Raw genomic sequence first — 20566 nt, forward strand, 5'->3', positions numbered from 1 at the left:
ACAGATTTCACGTTCACGTCTTTACTTTGTCTTTATTGTGCAACACGCACGTGAAACTGCATTGGTAATCACTGTGTGTGTGTGTGTGTCTGAATCACTAAAAGCCCACTTCCCCCTCCTCTCAAACTAGTCGCACTAATGCACTCGTCCATTTGAGGAGGGAACGGCTTCAGACCAGCAGCTCTCTGCTCATAAACGGGTAAACCGACACAGAACTTGAGGGGGGCTTCTCCTCGGGGGGATCGGGCTGTGCGCCTAAATGGACCGGCCTGAGCGGGGGAGGGGGAGGTCTGCGATGGATGTTGTGAGGCTAATGGACCCTGTGGGAGGCCTCGATCTGTTAATGTCCCGCTGAGGGGAAACAGACGGCTCGTCGGGGCTCTGAGTGAGCACTCAGCGAGCCGCCTCGCTCGAGAAAACGGACCCGATCGAAGAACTTCAGAACTTGTGGCTGCAACATCACCAGTGACGGTACCTCCACTTTAGACTCAGAGATGAAACAATAGAGAGCGAATTTTAAAGTAATGCTGGACCGCCAGTTAACACAATAAACAAATCATTGACCTGCTGCATATGAATCACAGAAGAGCAGAAAGAAAAAAAAGAGACAACCAGTAAAAAGATTCAAAAGTCTTATTGGAAATGCGAGAAGGAAATAAACTAAACAAAACAGTTCCTACTGTGAAGAGGAATGTTACAGACAGTTGGTGATGAGCGGGAACCGACCGATACATTGGTGTAGCACGAGCCCATCATTGATATATATCAGTATTAATATATATCAGTATTGATATGCTGACAGACATCCAGGTAAAAATGCAGCATTTTGACAGGTTGTATTCGAACGTACATTTGGCTTTTTTTCATATTAAACATGTTCCTCCTGTAACTCAGTTATTATTTATTGTTGGTGGTGAAGTCTCATTAAACGGTAACACATCAGACTCGGACTTTTCCTTTCATGTTGCAGCATCGACACCAGAAACAAAACACCGGCCAATATAGAATTATTGGTTTTTTTTCCCCCCATTCTCAAATATCAGTTCCCTACGATGAGTCTGGATCTTTAAAAAAAGGGGAAAAAATGATTTCCAGCTGTGAAGAAGTGACATACTGGCAGAAAACAACAACAGGTGTAATCCAAAAGCAAATCTGACTCCATTGTGTCCTTCAGTTTGTCTTACTGCCACATTTGGGCAAGAATACAAAATCTAGGCGGTATTGAGAGTCCTTCTGTGTCGGCTGTAAACACACACACACACACACACTCCCTGCTCATCACTGTGGCGGTGCCAGTGGGATGCCTCTGGCGTCGGTGACTTGGCCCTCCTGGAGGTTCTTCACCAGCTGTGCCAGCCAGCGCTTGGTGGTGGTGTCGTCCTTCAGCACCTGGGCAAAGGTGCTGTCCTTCAGCTGGTCGGGCAGACACTGGCGCAGGGCTTCTCTGGCCCTGGGGGGGGGGGGGAAGAAGAAGAAGAAGAGCGCGTCACAAAAACACGTCTCAGTCGACAACTCGCTCTAGAAACAGACGGCGTCTCGTGCACGATGGCTCCAAATGGAAGAGAGGGGGAAAAGATGAAAGAAAGAAGTCTACTTCTCTACCTACAGTAGATCAAGAGTGTGTACAGTGTACACACACACGTGGAAAACAGTCATTGTTTTCCTGGTTATTACCACAGACAAATCCGCATTTCAAATCAATCATCTCTTCTGCAATACGATATCCTGACATGCATTATTAATATTACTAAAGGGATACTAGCTATACATATTACTGATTTGGTTGAAATACTAAATATTGGAAGACTGGGGGGGGGGGGGGGGTATTATCAGAAATGAAGTTCAAGTTTAATATCAATGTGTATGATCGCAAGAAAAGTGTTTTTGGTCACTTGAGACCTTCACATCGACATAGAGTGGCGATCTCCCATGATGCACCATGTTTCTGCAGTAGCGCAGAACAGACAAATCAATCACCGGGCCATTTACGCAGATTGCATTCGTTTTCATTACGCACATTACCGCGTGTGAAAGCACTGCACGAGGGAGCCAAAAAGGACATCAAAAAAGGATCTGTAAGAAACTGGAACCACCAAATATTTTACAAATTCATTGGAAATCATTCTAGCAATAAATTAATTTCCAGATCATTATATAATAACGGATTAGTGTATAAACATTAGGCCGACATGCCATTTAACTGAGTCACCACACACTGCATTTGTGTAATGGCTCCCCCTAGTGGCAAGAACTGAAAATAAAAATAAAAATCTTCAGTTGGATGTTTCCAGTCATTGGGGGGGGGGGGGGGGGGGGGTATTGATAACTAATATCAAATAAATAAAATAATGAGAAGACGTCAAATATAAACATTTGATGAATAACATGTATAATCCAGTATTTTTACAGTTATGGTTACAGACCCTCGTATATTTTAAGAGTAATTAACTTACCAAAAATACAACAGACACAACACACACACACACACACACATATAATATGCATTTCTTTGTGTTGTGAAGCTATACTGAAAATCTGATATTGTGCTAATCCCATTAGGGAGCTGGACCTGGAGCAGCCAAGAGCCAACGTTCAAACATGGGGACCCCACACAGCATGTTGCAGCGGTTCCAATCGGCTCTACCTGAGATTGTCTGAGAGGCGGAGGTAGCAGCGGACGACGTGCTTCAACAGGCGAGCTGATGGTTCTTTAGAGAGCTGCAGCACCATCTTGCCCTGCAAAAAGAAAGAAAAAAGAACGTGCAATTTGTGTCTGTTGGAGGTCAATGGTGCACTGTGCAGACACCTGGGAAAGGGAAGTTCACAAAAACACTTACAAGGATCATGGCCACGTGGGAGAAGCGTTCGTACGTCTGGCATATATAAGCCAGACCGGTGTCATCCAACAAGATCTTCTGCAGTATGAAAGTAGCAACCTGCCAGACGAGAGGAAGTGAAGCGACATTACAACCCACACTGGGCACGGCAACAGAGAAATATAACATTTATTTTTCTGAAACTGAAAAAGAGTAAAAGCTCATCATTTGGAATGAAAATCAACAGGTTGGTAGAAGTGACAACCAACTTTTTATTTAAGTTATCTTGATGCTGTTGTAGGAATTAATAATCGCAATAACTTACAATTTCTAAACTCATTACTGGATTCTGTCTGACTGTAATACCCTCTTACACCAATTAAACTTGAACTACTAATACTCTAATGTGCTTTTTGACAATTGAAGCAGCGTGATTTGTTCTGTGTTGGGGGGAGAAAATAAAAAATGACAAGTGCAATGTATAACTGTGCACTCTGCTTTTGAGAATAAACACAATAAAATAAAAATAAAAGAGATGACAACCAACAGTTCTGGTCTTTTTGTGAAGAAAAAAAAGAGGAAAAAAGTGCAAGAAACAGATTAGGCAGTTAAACAGACTCGAGGAGAAACCGCTGTGGTTGGACACAGGGTTTCATCAAGTGTACCCAAGAGTCACATTAAGGTCTACGGCAATTAAGAAGAGCGTAGGACAAGCAGCGGGAACAGTTTAATACCGTCTTGGAGAGCTCGCTCCCTGATTCCATGATGCGGAGACATAGCGGGATGATTTCAGTGGTGAGGAGGAAGTTAATCACTTCCTGTTCATCCGTTTTGACCAGGGCACCTGACGCACACACAGAAAGATAGCTCGGTGAGAACAACGATGACAGATTTCATTAGGGATGCACCGATCTGATCGGCGCCGATCCATATCGGACGATATTCCCATTATCGGTTTTGATCGGCGTTCTCAAAACGGCCGATCAGATGACGTCACATCTGCGAGAACTATCAGACGTTTCAATCGCGGCGCAACGGAGACGATGCGCCCTTTGAGGGCCACAGAGTGAGAGGTCAGAGGGGATCCTCACGCACCGAGCGGCGTCCCCGTCCCCCGAGTTGAATCTCTGGGTCGACTCAGCCGACTCACATGTCTGCCCCTATAGACTGATGCTCACGGTAAACACATTCGATTGGGAGCGCGCAAGGGTTTTGCAAAGTTAGCGGAAGGATTTAAGTGACAACATCCGGTTTTGCAAAGTTAGCGGAAAGAACCACGCGAAACATCCGTTTTTCAAAATAAGATGTCGACAAATCATACACGAACATATACAAGTAAACCATGAACTGATTTTGTATCTTTATAGATCGTTTGAGATTTAGCTTAAATTATGCTAACATTAAAACATTTTTACTGTACCAAGGAAGAGTTTATAAAAATAAGTCAGACTTTTGTATGTTAAGAAAAGTCCTGTATATAGATTTCCCCAAGAGTTCCAGGAAATGAATAATGCAGATGTGTTCCATACATATCTGAAATCCCCTACAATAGCAATCAAACAATTTCAATGTCTCAATTAGGACATTATTCAAAGTAAGTCAGAAATGTTTAAAGAAATCTGTAATTTCTTTAATGTTTGAGTTGCTTTATATATGTATTTCCTCATAGTCCTCATAGCAATAATGCTACACAACAAATAGAATGCTTCAATCGACACCGTGATCGGTATTATCAGATCGGCAGATACTGATTTCAGTGATCGGTGATCGGCACCAAAAACCTGATCGGTGCATCTCTAGTTTTCATGTAAAGAACCGTCGTTCAAGAACTTTAAAAAACGCACAAGCAGAAGTAAAGTTTACCTATAACTCCGAGGCTGGTAAGCCGCAGGTACTCAAACGGACGTGTTTTGCTCACAGTGTGCAGAAAGGGGTAAAGGAAAAGAGGGATGTGAGCAGCAAGAAAGGCCGACCTGGAACGGGACAAAGAAGTAAAGGCATTTTAAAATCAACGTGACCAGACTCTCATACAAAGTAAATGTCAGCGGAAGCTACAAGGTCATTACAAGCAATTCCCTGAAAAGGAAGAACAGAGCTTAAAAGCCCCAGATCTTAGATGAGTAATTCCTGTTTGATTCTTTCACAAAGTAAAGGAGTTAGGTGTTCTTTGATATAGACTTTAGTTTTGGGGCATTACCTTTAATATTCAAGGAAAAAGTATACCACCGCATGGAATATCCAAATTCTTAAAACAAGTATCACTGAACTTGTTTTCCAGTGACTATTAGACTTGGGTTTCAACAAAAGTCAGAGTACAGCCGCCGTCCTATGGATTAGGTAACATGACACGGTTGAAGCTTTTGAAGACAGCTCGTCATCACCAGCATTAAAAGAAACAAAATCAGTGACCAAACTAAACCCCACTGCGATTTAAAAATAACTCCCCATTACCGTGTCTCTGGGTGCGAGGCAACGCACTGCAGCAGTGCCAGGGCATTGCACACTCTGTTAGACTGGTGAGCTGTAAGCGTAGGTGGGTTTATTGATGGATAGATGTTCACGATTTCCTAATAAAAAAAGAGAAAGACACAAATCAGTTAAATCAATATTTAAAAAGGCCATGCAACAGCAGACATAATCAATATGCACGCACAGTGAACACAATGAGTGGTAGAGATGGGACATGGGTCAGACCTGCAACAGGGCAGCAATGGTGCCACAGGAGTGCCAGAGCATCGGCGCCAGGTCTGGCACAGACTCGCGTTTCTTGCTCAGCTCCAGCAAGGCATTTTCTCTCGTCTCCGGACTGGACAATTCATTGATCCATTGGTAGATTTTCTCCCGGTCTACCTGGGCCAGAGCTGTGACGTTAGTTACAGCCTGTAAAAAAGAAAAGGAAGAGGTCAACAAACACATCCATTATCGCTGTGCACAAGAAACCCTGGAGACGCACGTCCATATGAAGATATTTGAGACAGACTCAACGCAACAGTTATCTTTACATACCATATGCATGTTGGAGATAGACACATTCACAATATGGAACCCCATAACTGATAACAATATATTAAACTATATCGGATTCATGACTTGAGTGACAGCTTCATTCACCTTTACATCTACATAAATGTTTAGTATGCACCATGTCAGATAATATATACACGGTTATTATTTAGTTAAGAGACCCATTTGTTCCAAATTGTGCAAACAAACATGTTCCAAAAGCCACAAACTATTTGCAGTTTTAAAATATAGCAAACGTGTCAGGGGTGAAGAAGACCATGGTGCCCCCCCCCCCCAAAAAACCATGGAGTCTTGGAATTAAATACTCGGTGCAACTATAATAACACTTCAATTACGAGTTATAACATAATACTCTGTATATGTAATACTGTCAAGAGTGTTAGACAAGGTTGTTTGACAATCAAACGGAAACCATAACGCAAGTAAAATATTGCAAAAAAGTTGTGTTAATACGGTGGCTAGCATGAACGTTGCACCGATATTAAATACTCACTGCTCCCGTCGCCAGCATCCTCTGACTCTCTTTGCGGCCCCGAGGTGTTGTTTAAACCCCCGTGTGAGCTTGAAGTGCGGTGGAGCAGCGAACTAATGCGGCTGCAAGGAAACAAAACTCCGGGAAACGAATACACGGACACGGCGGGGGCAGCTAGCCCGAGCTAGCTGCTAACGCTAGCTTCAGCGCTAACTGTCTCGTCAAATTGAATGAGGGAGTTGCGCGCGAGCATGAACGTCACAAACAACATAACGCCACAGCGATATCAGAATAACACCACGTTAATGTATTCCGTTTCGATAACGGCCTCGAAAGACTGACGGCTATCGTGCTGACAACATTATCCAGCGGGCAGTTTTTTTGTTTGCAATGGAGGGGCACAAGCTAAATACAAACCAGCGGAGATCTCGCGAGAGTTGGACGCACTCTCGGCGATCATTTCCGTTGTCAATTTTCACATTCCCGCCATCATCGCGCAGTGTTGCGAGCCGTCGTGTGCGGGTCCACTGTCAACAACATACGAATTGGGGGGAGCAGGTGAATGCCGGCAAAACAAACTTTCTGCCCTCGGAGGACCTGCGGACGCGGTGCTGTGGTTTAAAAGTTCCGAGGCGACTGCGTATCGTCGACAGGTAAAAGAACCGCGACGCTTTACTCCAACCGAGAGAGTGTTTTCATCACCGAATTACAATCAGGCAAATTAGCCAGTTAGCTAGTTCCCGCTAGCCGACATGCTAATGTCGGCCTCCCCCGTTCATTCAGCGGCTGTAGACAGAGGGGACGACGTCCGCGTCCCGGACACTCGGCTCGGATGTAACGTTATCCGCACGAGCTCATTATTTTTCGTCTTGTCAAGACAAACGTGAACCGAGCGGGAGGTAGCGACGGGACGCTGGTCGCACCGGGTCGTCGCGTCTTTGCAGCCTTCGCGGCTCACGGCTGTGTGATGGCTAACGTTGACTCTCACTGGGACTGCTAGCCAGCTATCGCGAGTGGCACTTGTGTGAAACATTCACGTCTGTTGTGTGTTTGTTTGCATGTGGTTGGAGTTTGTTGTGACTTTTAAAACCAGCGTGCAGTAGTAAAGCGGTGGCCACACCGACTCGGATGTATTGTGTTTGTTCGTATTTGTCATCAGCTGAGTAACATAAACATTGCGACTTGCACGCGTTTTGGGGGGGAATTTAATATACCGTCCAATGTGAGATGTGTGTGTTTTATCATTGAGCTCATTAGCTTGTCATCTCGCTCCGGAGCAATGGTAGTAGGCGTGGTAATGTAGTGCCACTGATATTGTTAACAAAATCTATTTATAATGTAATTCATGGAGATTAAACACAGATGAAATAATGCTGATTTTATTTAATTCCCCTCTTTTTATAGGATTTGTTTTGATCACAAGTCCCCCAGCCTCCAAAAGTGCACCCACTGGACAGTAAGCCATGACAACCGTCGTGCCCAAACTCTCCAGCGGTGGCCCTGTGAAGATCCGCATCACCAGCATGGACCTGGGCACCACCAGATGGAAAGAGGGAACTTTTGAGATCCTGGAGAAGGAGAACAAAGTCAGCCTCTGTATACGATTCAACTGTGGCGGCGCTTCCAAAACCTTCCAGGTATTGTTCAATTTGTGTGTATATTATATTTCATAATGGGGTTCAACTGTTTCAAACAATGATTGGATTCTGGAGCGGTGCATTTTTGTTTCTGCTTGTCATTTGTAATATTTTGAGATTCCACAACTTGGATGTTTGGAAAACATCAGTTTCATCCGTTGAAGGTCATCAGAGGGGTCTGGAATGTTTCTCCCAGTTTATACACATCATATTCCTCAAGGATGTAGGTGGTATATTGATGCTAGTGGTCTGTTGATGCTTTTTCAATCAGCATTAGGATACACTTTCAATGGTTTTGGAAGAATTTATGCTGTGACATATACTGAAACGCCACTTAAGTTGGAAGGGAACACACCTCAAATACTATAAACTAAATTAATGTCAGCTTAGTGGGCTTCTAAAGTATTCAATTGTTATTCATGGTGAAAGACATACCAATTAAATAAAAACTATTATGAGCGACGCTGCTAAAAAAAGAGTTACGGAAGGGCCGAGAGACGTTGATGTTGTTGGTACCGGTTACAAACAGGCGTGATAGCGGCTAACATGCGGTAGGATTTTATGTTTATTAGCTGACCTTGAAAAAGAAAACACATTTTTGTTGATTTTTTTTTATTAACAACAAAACTTGCTCTGCGGTAGAATGTGTGTCTTCGTTCCTCCTCTGCTATAAGCAGACAACTTACTGAAAACACTCATCTAGTTTTCATTTTCTTGCCCTCAGCTGAACCAGAACTTGAAGCTGGTGAACCAGAATCTGAGTCGCATCATGCTGACTTTGAAGGACAACAACGTGATCATCCTCGACAAGATTCCACCGACTTTGCTTCAGAAGACTAAAGAATACCTGGAAAAGCTGAAGCTGGGAAAGACGAGTAACTACACCGCTGCTCGTTTTAAGAAATTGCAAGGTTTTGTTGGTGAAGCGATTTTGCTGTTTGTGATGTTGACTTTCGTGGTTTCTGACTACAAAGGATTATTTTTTGTCATCGCTTTGCTTTAGTTGTATTTTTATTGTTGAAGTAATACCGCAACAAAACGGGTATTACTTATATTTCACCAAATACTTTTTTTCTTCCTCTTATTAATAAGCTTTGAACAATTCATTTAAAAACACGTTTACAATATTTGGCTGTAAAATAAATGACGTAATGTTTTTTTAAAGGTGAAATTTGACATATCCTCAGTTTAAAAAATGGCCAAATAAGACGAAGATTGAAACAGTTAAATTTTTTTCTGATTGTTCTACCCTCTCCTGTGTTTTCTGACACAGTCTCTTCCCTAAAGAACACGAGTACGTCTAAAGATGACAACAACAGGACATTGAACCTCTCAACTGATCTGGCCGCATTTTTTTAAACACACTATTGCTCTTCTTTATTTTAATTGAGCAAATACACACAATTGGTGGCCTAAAGAGCAACCTATATATTGACTGATCATTGAGCCCCAGGCACAAAAACACACTTTATTAGGAATTAGTTATATTTATATTTTGATATAAATGCTGTGATTAAAACAAAACATTGTCATGTAAAATCAATAAATTAATTGGGAGGAAAAAAAGAAGCAGGTTGTGACACTACGCATGCTTTCTGCAGTTACTATGGTGTCTTTCTGATTTTAGAAATCCCCCCCCATCAACTTCTCACAGAATCTGCATTTATTATCATGCGGGGGTGCTGTTTTACCAAAACAAGTATTTTTAAAGTCTGTTCAGTGTGTTCACTGTTTGCAAATATGAAGTTAAATATCATCGAAATCACATAAACTGCGATATGAGAGACATCAGGCACTTCAATTCAATTCAATTCAGTTTATTTGTATAGCCCAATTTCACAAATTACAAATTTGTCTCGGAGTTCTTTCTTTACATTGTTTAGTTTGTACGTTTTAGACTTTAATTCATAGGAATGACAAATTAAAGTTCCATGTTAATTTAGGCAGTGTTGTATTATATTCACCATTTAGGTATCTTGAAGGCACCACTGTGTCAAAAAGACCAAACCCAGACTAAATTGTTCAAAGAATTTTATTTTTTATAAATGCTTTGTCCTGATTTCTCTTTCTTTTTTTACTTTGCAGTTTTAAAATCATCACACGGAAGTGCAAACTTCAGTGTGCTCGGGAACCGCTCCGCCAAAAATGAGACTAATCCCTCAGGGGAGCGACAGGTCAGCAAGAAAGCACCACTCTTCTTTTTTTTTTTTTACTTTTGGACTTTAGAGAAACGTCCACCATCTCTAACATGTGACTGAAATGTCCTCGCCTCTTCCAGACGACACCGCGGCGGCAGAGTGCAGAAGGCAGAGACGACACGACGCTGCGAAAGCCCCTCGGCAGCCCGAGCAGAGCCGCCTCCACGCCCACCCGCACCGGACTCTCTGAGAACAGGTGAGATGGAAATTAATGCTTCCGTTGATATGCAAATTAATTAATGTGATCACTTGAATGAGGCGATGAAGCTCCGCCTCCAGAAAACTTGGGTTACAGTTTGCGTTCTTTCTACCGATGACCGACGGGTATTCCTGTTTTTCAGGAGCGAGAAGAGAAAGAGACACCTGACCTCGGAAAGTGACATGGCTGAGGACTACCCCAAGGAAAATGACTCGTCCAGGTAAAAGCAACCAGACGTAACTTGAGGGAGGACCGGGCGTCAGAAACCTTTTGTCAGACACTCTATCTCTTATTTTGGGTATTTCTTTATTCCCTCATCTGGTTAAAACCAGAATGTTAATACATACAGGACTTCTAATTTACACGTAGAATGAATTTCATTGGCACAATTGAATGTTTTTTTGTTTTGATTCCACAGTCGGGTAACATCCAAACGTCTATATTCTCGTCCTCAGCAACAACAAGGCCACGTCGGATCCATCCAGGAAGTTTCTAATGAGCTGCAAAGACAAGCTAAAGCAGGCGGAAGAGAACAGGAGCTCCGGTAATCTTTGACATCAACAAGTCTACAGCAACACTACCAAATGTATTGGTGCTTATGTCTTGAAGGATAGACTTACCCATCAGTGCTCAACACAAACTAAAGAAAACCTCAGCAGGCTTCAGCTCTTGGTTGCCGAAATAGAAAATATGGTTGCCATTCACCTTTTTAAATTTGAGCAATTAAGATACGTAGCAGTTGTGAGTCAGCTTCCAAATGGAAATGTAATGTAAAAGATGTATTGCTGTAAACAAAAACAAATCTTTGTAGTTTGTGTTCAATTTGAAACGTGACAGAATTTGAATCTCTAGAACATTCACGTGTGTCTTCAGACCGAAGATTGACTTTTCAAGCGTCGCTTCTCCTCAGCTCCGCTGGGTTCAACTCCCCTTCAGCCAACGTCGTTCTACGGGAGCCGAACGGCGACGAAAGACTACGGCCACTCGTTCTTGGACAGGTGAGCCTCTGCCGTTTCGCCACAATATAATTGGGACATTTTAAGTTGTACTTGAATGTGATTTGAAGCGTGAAATCCTTGCGGGGCCACTGATTCACTGATGTGTCTGATCTTGACCGAAAAGGCCGTCCAGCACAGCTCAGACCCCAACGGCCAAGAGAAGCCTCATCCTGCCCAATCACTCCACCCCCTTCAAGAAGGTGCGCACCTCTCTGGACTACGGCGGCTGGAACAAGCAGCGGCCCTCCACCCTGGCCCAGCCCCAGCCCCCACTGCAAGGGTAATAGAGTACGCAGTCTGAGGAGAGACCAGGCCGCGTTCATTTTAAATGTGGCGCGCCCAAAAGATGGCCAAGGAAAGAGAGAGAGGGAAAGAGAGGATATTTTGATGTATGTTGATGCTTTGGCAATACTGTTCTTGCAACAGACATGCCAAGAAAGCCAATTGAATTATGAGTGTGTGAGGAGAGAGAGAGTGTGAGGAGAGAGAGAGAGAGAGTGTGAGGAGAAGAGAGGGAGGGAGAGAGAGAGTGTGAGAGTGTGAGGAGAGAGAGAGAGGAGAGAGAGAGAGAGGACAGAGAGAGTGAGAGGAGAGTGAGGAGAGAGAGAGTGTGAGGAGAAGAGAGGGAGGGAGAGAGGGAGTGAGGAGAGTGTGAGGAGAGAGTGTGAGGAGAGAGAGAGAGGACAGAGAGAGTGTGAGGAGAAGAGAGGGAGAGAGAGGGAGAGAGAGAGATTCCCTGGAAGAAGTTTGTGTTGTAGTTTCTGTTTTCCAAAAGAATATAAAGATGCACCTTTCTCCTCCGTCGTGTAACTCATTCTCACGTGTGGCAGCTTTTCCAACCTGGGCAACACGTGCTACATGAACGCCATCCTGCAGTCGCTCTTCAGCCTCCCGTCCTTCTCCAGCGACATGCTGCGGCAGAGCATCCCGTGGAAGAGGTTGCCCATCAACGCCTTGCTGAGGTAGACGGGACGGATTTATATATTTCAGATTATCGATGAGGGGCTTCGGCACATTTCAGTTTTTAATTCATGTCTAAACCTAAAGCCTCAAAAGTATTTTATATCCCGTGCGCCGCAGACGCTTTGCTCACCTCATGGTCAAGAAGGACGTCGGCTGTCCAGAGACGAAGAAGGACCTGCTGCGCAAAGTGAAGAGTGCCATCTCCTCCACGGCCGAGCGCTTCTCTGGGAACATGCAGAATGTAAGATGTCAAATAGTTCATAATAATACATTTTATTTATAGAAAATAATCTTAGAGTGCTATTGAGCACAACAACTAACTACAATATGAAATATAGTAGTTCAGAGCAGTTGCTGCATGAGAAAGTGCCTTTTAATAGATCAACTGTTGTGTCGTTAAAAGTGGATGTCATGTCCCACACACACACATACACACACACAAACAAATATAGAATAGTTTGTTTGTGGCGCTCTGAAATACTCTAGTGCAAACATGTTAGAAATGATGTCAAAACAAATCTATAAAAATATAATGCACTGCATACATTTCCACACTCTTCAAACCGGTCTGTGGAGATAAGTCTGTCTCACTTTTTTTTACGTCCCGTCGTTACGCAACACTCGCGTCTTAATTAAGTCCACGTTGTTCACCAGGATGCTCACGAGTTCCTGAGCCAGTGTCTGGACCAGCTGAAGGACGACGTGGAGAAGATGAACAAGAGCTGGACCGGCGAAGCCGCGGCGTCCCCGGCGCCGTCGTCGTCCTCCGCGGGCTGTGAGAACGGCGCGGAGGCTACGTCGGCGGCGGCAACCAAGGCGGAGCCGGGCGAGGAGGCGGACACCTCGCGCATCTACACCTGCCCCGTGGCCGTCAACATGGAGTTCGAGGTGCAGCACACCATCACCTGCAAAGGGTGAGGCTCCGGCTCCCGAGTCCCGTCATCGCCGCGCGTCTTTTCTGATGCATTAATGTGTTAATGTGTACCTTTGCGTTGTTTGGCAGGTGCGGCGAGGTAGTGAACAAGCGGGAGCAGTTCAACGACCTCTCCATCGACCTACCGCGGCGGAAGAAAACCCTCCCGCTTCGCTCTATTCAGGATTCTCTGGATCTCTTTTTCAGGGTGAGACTTTCGACTCTTTTTCTATAAACATGCCGTGGTTAAATTTTCAATTTCTATAAAACATGCATCTTCGTCCACCTTCCGTGCGCGTTACTTTAACTTAGCAACAGGTCTCAACTAGATGCATAACAATTAAAATGTGTAATAATAGAAGTTACTTTCTGTTTCTTTTTTCGCAGATGGAGGAAATTGATTACTCGTGTGAAAAGTGCAACGGGAAATCGGCGACTGTCCTGCATAAATTCAGCAAACTGCCCAGGTATTCACACACTCGGGCTACCGGAAGTGCAGCGGCGTCGCGTTCATTTCACCTGCTGCGTTTCAACCACGACCGGTACTTCCTGTGAGTCTCCGCTGGCCACCGGTAGAATAAAAGCCCTCCCGATGTGTTTCCCTCGCAGGGTGCTCATCCTCCACCTGAAGCGCTACAGCTTCAACGCCCAGCTGTCCATGAACAGCAAGCTGGGACAGCAGGTGGTGATTCCCCGATACCTGACGCTGCTGTCCCACTGCGCCGAAGCCACGCGGCCGCCCTTAAGCCTCGGCTGGAGCTCCCAAACTGCCATGTGAGAAGTCCTATAAACGCCATTAAATCAACACGTGTGAACTATAAACATTTCACATTCTGGGTAATTGCACCCAGTTTTTTTTTATGCTTTCAGTGGGGTTTGATGAGGCAAAGGGTTGTAAATATTTTACGTGTTTCTTTTCTCTCAAAGGTTAAGAACACTCAAAACGTCTCAGTTGGTGAACTCCTCCACGGCCCCTCCTCGGTAAGTACCGCCAGCTAAAATAATGACGCTCACACTTTTGCATTCCTTTTTAAAAGTTGCCCTGACTTTCTCAGAGGATGTGACTGCCATTAAATTACATATTATTAAATCTTTTAACAAACTTCAGTCCTCATCGTAACAACCACATGACCCAGTGTCCTACTCTCTGGTATTCTCTTGAGAATGAAGGCGGTAGAAAGTAGTACAAACGTAATGTTGGAGCCAGGGCTCTCGAACAAAACACAAGGATGATTTTGTGCTGAAATGGCATCGACAACGTTGCTGCTTTCAGAGGAACACGTTTGTATTTTCTCTACACGGTTTATTGCGGGAGCAGAGGTTGAACTTTCAAAAAAAAAATAGAAAGAAAGAAGCTCACTCCTCTCACAGCCACATGTTGTAGCCAAAAAGAGCCCTTAGACTTTGATAAAGCGCTGAAGTGTGTTGCAACTGGTTCTGTGGTCGACCGGCTTGATGATAAAAGTTGTGTTAGTTTGTGTGTGTGTGTGTGTGTCCCGTAGTAGTTTTATAAAGGCAAGTTGCTAAAAAAGGAAATTAAAAAAAAAAGTGTTACATGATGCATGACTACGAAAATGTCCTAAAATGTGCACATGATTTCCTTTTTTTTGTTTATGAAATGTCCCCCTTATGTATATATATATATATATGTGTGTGTGTGTGTGTGTAGACGGATTGGAGGGAAAGTGGCCAACTCCAGCTGCAGCTCTCTTCTCCTGGACTCCGACTGTGAAGAAGAGAACCGAAAGGCCATCGCGAGTCGCAAGCGGCGCCTCAGCAGCTGTCCGCCCGACGACGACCGACCGGAAGAGGTGAGGTGTCGCAAACCCCCCCCCACCCCCTTTGTCCGTCGCCGTTTACCCACCGTCTCCTGCGTCCTCAGAGAGGAGCATCTGTGGAGTCGGCAGACTTCGGCGGCATAAACGATGACGAGATGCTGGCAGCCGTGCTGGAGATGAGTCGCCAAGAGGTCAGGCTCTCGGCTCCGCCTTCCCTCCTGGAGGACGAGCCGACCAGCAGCCCGGACACGGGCTTTGGCGACTCAGACGCCCAGGACCTGGCCTACCACACCGATCTGCTGGAAACGGACAGCAAACAGCCTTCAGGTAGTCCAGCCTCCTTTTTTGGTTAAGACACTGAAATGGGGTTGATTTATTGAGTCTATATAAAATCAAACGCCTTGTGTGCGGCTCGATCTCGTGTAGATGTGCTGGACTCCCTGGACTTGACCATGGACGAGAACAAGGAGAACCAGACTCCAGAGGGCGTGCAGCAGCCGCAGGGTGAACTGGACTGGGTCCAGCAGTACAGTCTGGACCAGGAGAAGGAAGAACAGGAGCTGGAGCAGGCCCTGGCTCAGAGCCTCCAGGAGCACGTAAGACCACATGACCTCTGCGGAGGGCTTTGGAAGACTTTCTGTGTGTGCACTTTTGTTGTGTACTGAAAAGATCCCAACAAGCTTACGTCACAGCAATCTGACGTGACCAAAAAGTGTCCGAAATCTCATTGTTGTACCGTGTGTGTGTCCACTTCACCCCACACAGGAGGCCCAAGAGTTGAGAGACGATGACGACTTGAAGAGGGCCACTGAGCTCAGTTTGCAAGGTATGAACCAAGAATGACACCTTTTGGCTGTCGCCGGGCGGAAAGAGAACCGTCAATATTTAGTCTGGTGCCGATTTTCGTTGGCAGTACTCGTCTCCGGTGGATATTTGAGTATAAAACATAAAACCCTGGACATTACCGCCTTGAAGAGGCTTCAAGCTGAGAGCCGACGTGAAGATGCCGGTGTCCCGAACTAGCTCGTCATAATAACGCTCCAAAGTTGAGCAGAAGTTTTGGCAAAGGAAGACGGGCATGGTGACTTTTCAAAGGGCTCCGTTGACCTCGCAGCTCGAGTATCGGCGTCTTAATGTGGTATTTGAGGGATTTTTTAAATTTATCAATACATTTTTCGTTACGGGGGCGGAGCCTGTTTTTCGTTACGTGGGAGGAGCCTGTTTTTCGTTACGGGGGAGGGGCCTGTTTTTGTCACGGGGGAGGAGCCTGTTTTTAGTTACGTGGGAGGAGCCTGTTTTTTGTGACCTATTCCTGAAGAAGCTGAATTTTTATATATTTGAATGGTTTAAATTAGAGATGCACCGATCAGGTTTTTGATGCCGATCACTGAAATCAGTATCTGCCAATCCGATAATACCGATCACGGTGTCGATTGAAGCATTCTATTTATTGTGTAGCATTATTGCCTAGGACTGTGAGGAAATACGTATATTAAGCAACTCAAACATTAAAGAAATTACCGATTTCTTTAAACATTTAGGACTTTTACTTTGAAAAATTTCCTAATTGATACATTAAAATTGTTTGATTGCTATTGTAGGGGATTTCAGATATGTATGGAACACATCTGCATTATTCATTTCCTGGAACTCTTGGGGAAATCCATTTACAGGACTTTTTTTAACATACAAAAGTCTGACTTATTTTTATAAACTCTTCCTTGGTACAGTAAAAATGTTTTAATGTTCGCATAATTTAAGCTAAATCTCAGAAACGATCTATAAAGATACAAAATCAGTTCATTGTTTACTTGTATACGTTAGTGCATGATTTGTCGTCATCTTATTTTGATAAACGGATGTTGTTTCACGTGGTTCTTTCCGCTAACTTTGCAAAACCGGATGTTGTCACTTAAATCCTTCCGCTAACTTTATCAAAACCCTCGCGCGCTCCCGATCGAATGTGTTTACCGTGAACATCAGTCTATCGGGGCTCAGACATGTGAGAGTCGGCTGAGTCGACCCAGAGATTCAACTCGGGGGACGGGGACGCCGCTCGGTGGTGAGGATCCCCTCGTGGACCTCTCACTCTGCCGGTCCTCGCCGGGCGCATCGTCTCCGTTGCGCCGCGATTGAAACGTCTCTGATAGTTTTTCTCGCAGATGTTACGTCATCTGATCGGCCGTTTTGAGAACGCCGATCAAAACCGATAATGGGAATATCGGCCGATATGGATCGGCGCCGATCAGTTTAAATAGTTGAATATATGAAGGACTAGAAGAGGGACAAAAAAGGTATGGAATAAATAGAATAATACGTTTGTTAAAGAAGACAAGAACAATAGTTGGACTGCTGAAGCATTCCAACTAATTAATCAAGTGAATCATCCGTGTCCGAGTGTTTTATATTACAGTGGGTACGGAAAGTATTCAGACCCCTTGAAATGTTTCACTCTTTGTTTCATTGCAGTCATTTGCTCAAATCAAAAATAGTGTCGATAATTGTTATCAGCAATGGATTCCAACTTTTACTGACATACCAACATACTGATACTGATAATTATGACCATGTGATATTTCAGTTTTTCTTTTTTAATAAATTAGCAAAAACGTCTACATTTCAGTTTTTTTCTGTCAAGATGGGTTGCTGAGTGAACATTGAGAAATAAAATGAACTTTTTTGATTTTAAAGGGATCTGAATTCTTTCCGTACCCACTGAATGATCTATTGACAAAGAAACGGGCCTACGTTTAATTTCCCTTTTTCTCTTTTTGCTTTTTACCCGAGCAAAAGGTTTCAGGGCGATAACTGAGTGTGAAACAACAGTATGCCGTGCTCATTGCTTGGGAAACGATCAGTGTCAATATCTCTTTCTCCCCGACAGAATTTAACAACTCTCTGCCTGAGTTGCTGTGCTCGGACGAAGACTCTGGCAACGAGGACGTGCTGGACATGGAGTACACGGACGCGGAGGCTGAGAACCTGAAGAGGAACGCTGAGGTAACGCAGAGTATGACTGTAAACCAGGTGTGTGTGTGAGACACACATCCAGGAAACACCCTTCCTGCATTAAAGGAAGTAGCGGTGTCGCTTTCTCGCTGTACTTTTACTACACTATCGTAACTTGATTATAAATGTTGTGCTTCACAGAGCGGAGACTCGGCCAACTCTTTTCGACTCATCAGTGTCGTCAGTCACATCGGGAACAGCTCCTCCTCTGGTGAGTGTGTGTGTGTGTTTGGTGCACCGGCTGACTCGAATGGCCGCATGTTGTACGTCGGTGTATTCTTTTGTCCACAAACAACTCTTTTACCCCCCCCCCCCTGCAGGCCATTACATCAGCGACGTGTACGACATGAAGAAGCAGTCGTGGCTGACCTACAACGACCTGGACGTGTCGCGCACGCAGGAGGCCGCCGTGCAGCGGGACCGCGACTGCAGCGGCTACATCTTCTTCTACATGCACAAGTGAGTGTTTTCCTCTCGGCGTCCGAGACGTGATGAAACGGCTCCGTCCTGAATCGACCGCTCGGCCGCATCGTCGCCCCTAGAGGGGGGAGACGCTCACTGCGTTGTGATGACACGAGTGATGTTGCTCTGACGGGTTGTTTTTGTTGCACCTCGTGTCTCCTCAGGGACGTGTTTGAGCAGCTGTCTGAAATGGAGCGATCTGGAGTCGGCGCCACTGCAGAGGCGGCGAGGAACGTCCTGCAGCCCCTCTGAGCCCCCCCCAGCTCCCCTCTGAACAAACTCGAGTACTACTGTTCGCCGTACTTTTTTTGGCGGCGTCTCCGGGAACTTCTTTTCCTCTCTCTCAAACGCTCAATGGCCCCCCCGCTAACTTATCACCTGTGAATACCAACGCGGGTACTAAACTTGTGGAGACTCTTTAAGATATCAAGAAATGGAGTAAACAAAAAAAAAGTTCAGTGGATTAAATTCTGCCTCCATGTTTTCGGGGGCTGGAGTTTTTCCTTTGCTTTGATTTTTAATCAAACAACTGTTTTGTAAAGTTTTCTTTCTTTTCTTTACACACTACTTCCAACTTTAAAAGCCGTTCACTTAAAATGCAACTACCGGGACACCAGATGCTACTGGCCTGTCATGGATTGTATGTTTTTGCAGACCCTTTATTTACCATATAAACTAAATAAAGATATATTCTATGTTGGAGTATAAGCTATTATAGAGTTAGGGGGGGTGTTGTATTTAGCGGGTACATTTGGTGCAATATTTATGTTCTGGCGCAAACTGGCCAATTCAAAACTCAGCTTTCTGTCAGAGCGTGTGGATGTTTTTCAAAGTTTTCTGTGCTTGACTTATAAACTTAATTTGTGTGTGTGTGGTCGTCTCCATATTATAGATTTTTAAAAGATCTGTAAGCTTAACGACAAAAGCCACTTTTATTTTTTTTACTGAGCTTTTCTCAGTAGACTACCTTTTATTCTTTTGGGATTTTGACTTTCTGCCTCCCAAAAAAAACTTTTATAAATATATATATATATACAAGCTTTACTTTGAAATTTGTGCAACCTCCTTGCTCTTGACTGTTTGTGCAAGTACGATTTTTTTCTTTTCTTTATAAAAAGCCAACAGATTTTCTATTTATTGCAGCATAGGGTTGATATGTGAATCAACTTGTCAACATACGCCATTGCAAGAAGAAGTAATTTATACTGGACCACCAGGACGGCTCGCTTCAGCCTTTGAATTCTCCATATTTACGGCCAGTATTCAGTCTTCGACACGTCGACCTCCGCTAGCCCTGTTCAACTAGTCCATCGGGCGCTTTGCTTGTGTACCAGACGCTGGTTGTTCAGCTTTTTGTTTTGTTACCACTGTAAAAATGTAATCACTTTTCAGTACACCGTGATTAATGTGCAATGTTGAACACACTCAGACCACATCAAATTATTTCCTTAACTCTTCTCAAACAGAAAATATATATATATCATAGTGTTGTAAAACATGGGTAATAAAAATAAAACATCTTGAATGACTGATTGATATTCTTGATAGACAGTTTAAGGAAGTGTGCACTAGTAGAATCCTTCAAGTCCAGCACTTGCACGGTTAACATACAGGACTGTCTCAGAAAATTAGAATATTGTGATAAAGTTCTTTATTTTCTGTAATGCAATTAAAAAAACAAAAATGTCATGCATTCTGGATTCATTACAAATCAACTGAAATATTGCAAGCCTTTTATTCTTTTAATATTGCTGATTATGGCTTACAGCTTAAGAAAACTCTAAAATCCTATCATAAAATTTGAATATTTCCTCAGACCAAGTAAAAAAAAAGATTTATAACAGCTGAGTGTTTGTCAAGGCTCAGAAAACCCTTGCAGGTGTTTCGAGTTAATTAGACAATTCAAGTGATTTGTTTAATACCCTACTAGTATACTTTTTCATGATATTCTAATATTTAGAGATAGGATATTTGAGTTTTCTTAAGCTGTAAGCCATAATCAGCAATATTAAAGAATAAAAGGCTTGCAATATTTCAGTTGATTTGTAATGAATCCAGAATGCATGACATTTTTGTTTTTTTAATTGCATTACAGAA

General features: G+C 43.8%; 2 protein-coding genes across 3 annotated transcripts; one reads left to right on the top strand and one right to left on the bottom strand.

Moving 5' to 3' along the window:
- Positions 1–619: 619 nt before the first annotated feature.
- On the bottom strand, positions 620–6684 carry cnot9 (CCR4-NOT transcription complex subunit 9). Its single transcript, XM_056433505.1, has 8 exons — positions 6334–6684; positions 5511–5696; positions 5268–5383; positions 4680–4789; positions 3551–3660; positions 2838–2936; positions 2645–2736; positions 620–1450 (listed from the first exon to the last, which is right to left on the bottom strand). Exons 1-8 carry the CDS (start codon positions 6349–6351, stop codon positions 1279–1281), a joined length of 903 nt encoding a protein of 300 aa, XP_056289480.1. The 5' UTR covers positions 6352–6684; the 3' UTR covers positions 620–1278.
- A 136-nt stretch (positions 6685–6820) lies between these two features.
- On the top strand, positions 6821–19994 carry usp37 (ubiquitin specific peptidase 37). Of its 2 annotated transcripts, none has more exons than XM_056433434.1 (24): positions 6821–6965; positions 7717–7949; positions 8674–8860; positions 10035–10123; positions 10228–10343; positions 10489–10566; positions 10802–10890; positions 11257–11344; positions 11469–11624; positions 12175–12306; positions 12425–12548; positions 12962–13221; positions 13311–13428; positions 13608–13687; positions 13830–13994; positions 14148–14201; positions 14890–15031; positions 15103–15325; positions 15425–15594; positions 15764–15824; positions 17883–17998; positions 18149–18218; positions 18328–18466; positions 18634–19994. In XM_056433434.1, exons 2-24 carry the CDS (start codon positions 7776–7778, stop codon positions 18719–18721), a joined length of 2919 nt encoding a protein of 972 aa, XP_056289409.1. In that variant the 5' UTR covers positions 6821–6965; positions 7717–7775; the 3' UTR covers positions 18722–19994. The 2 variants fall into 2 exon arrangements, with proteins under 2 accessions (XP_056289409.1, XP_056289419.1); XM_056433444.1 differs by having other exon boundaries at positions 8674–8824.
- The last annotated feature ends 572 nt before the right edge of the window (positions 19995–20566 follow it).

This window comes from Pseudoliparis swirei, chromosome 2, assembly GCF_029220125.1.
Source record: "Pseudoliparis swirei isolate HS2019 ecotype Mariana Trench chromosome 2, NWPU_hadal_v1, whole genome shotgun sequence".
Classification (NCBI taxonomy): domain Eukaryota; kingdom Metazoa; phylum Chordata; class Actinopteri; order Perciformes; family Liparidae; genus Pseudoliparis; species Pseudoliparis swirei.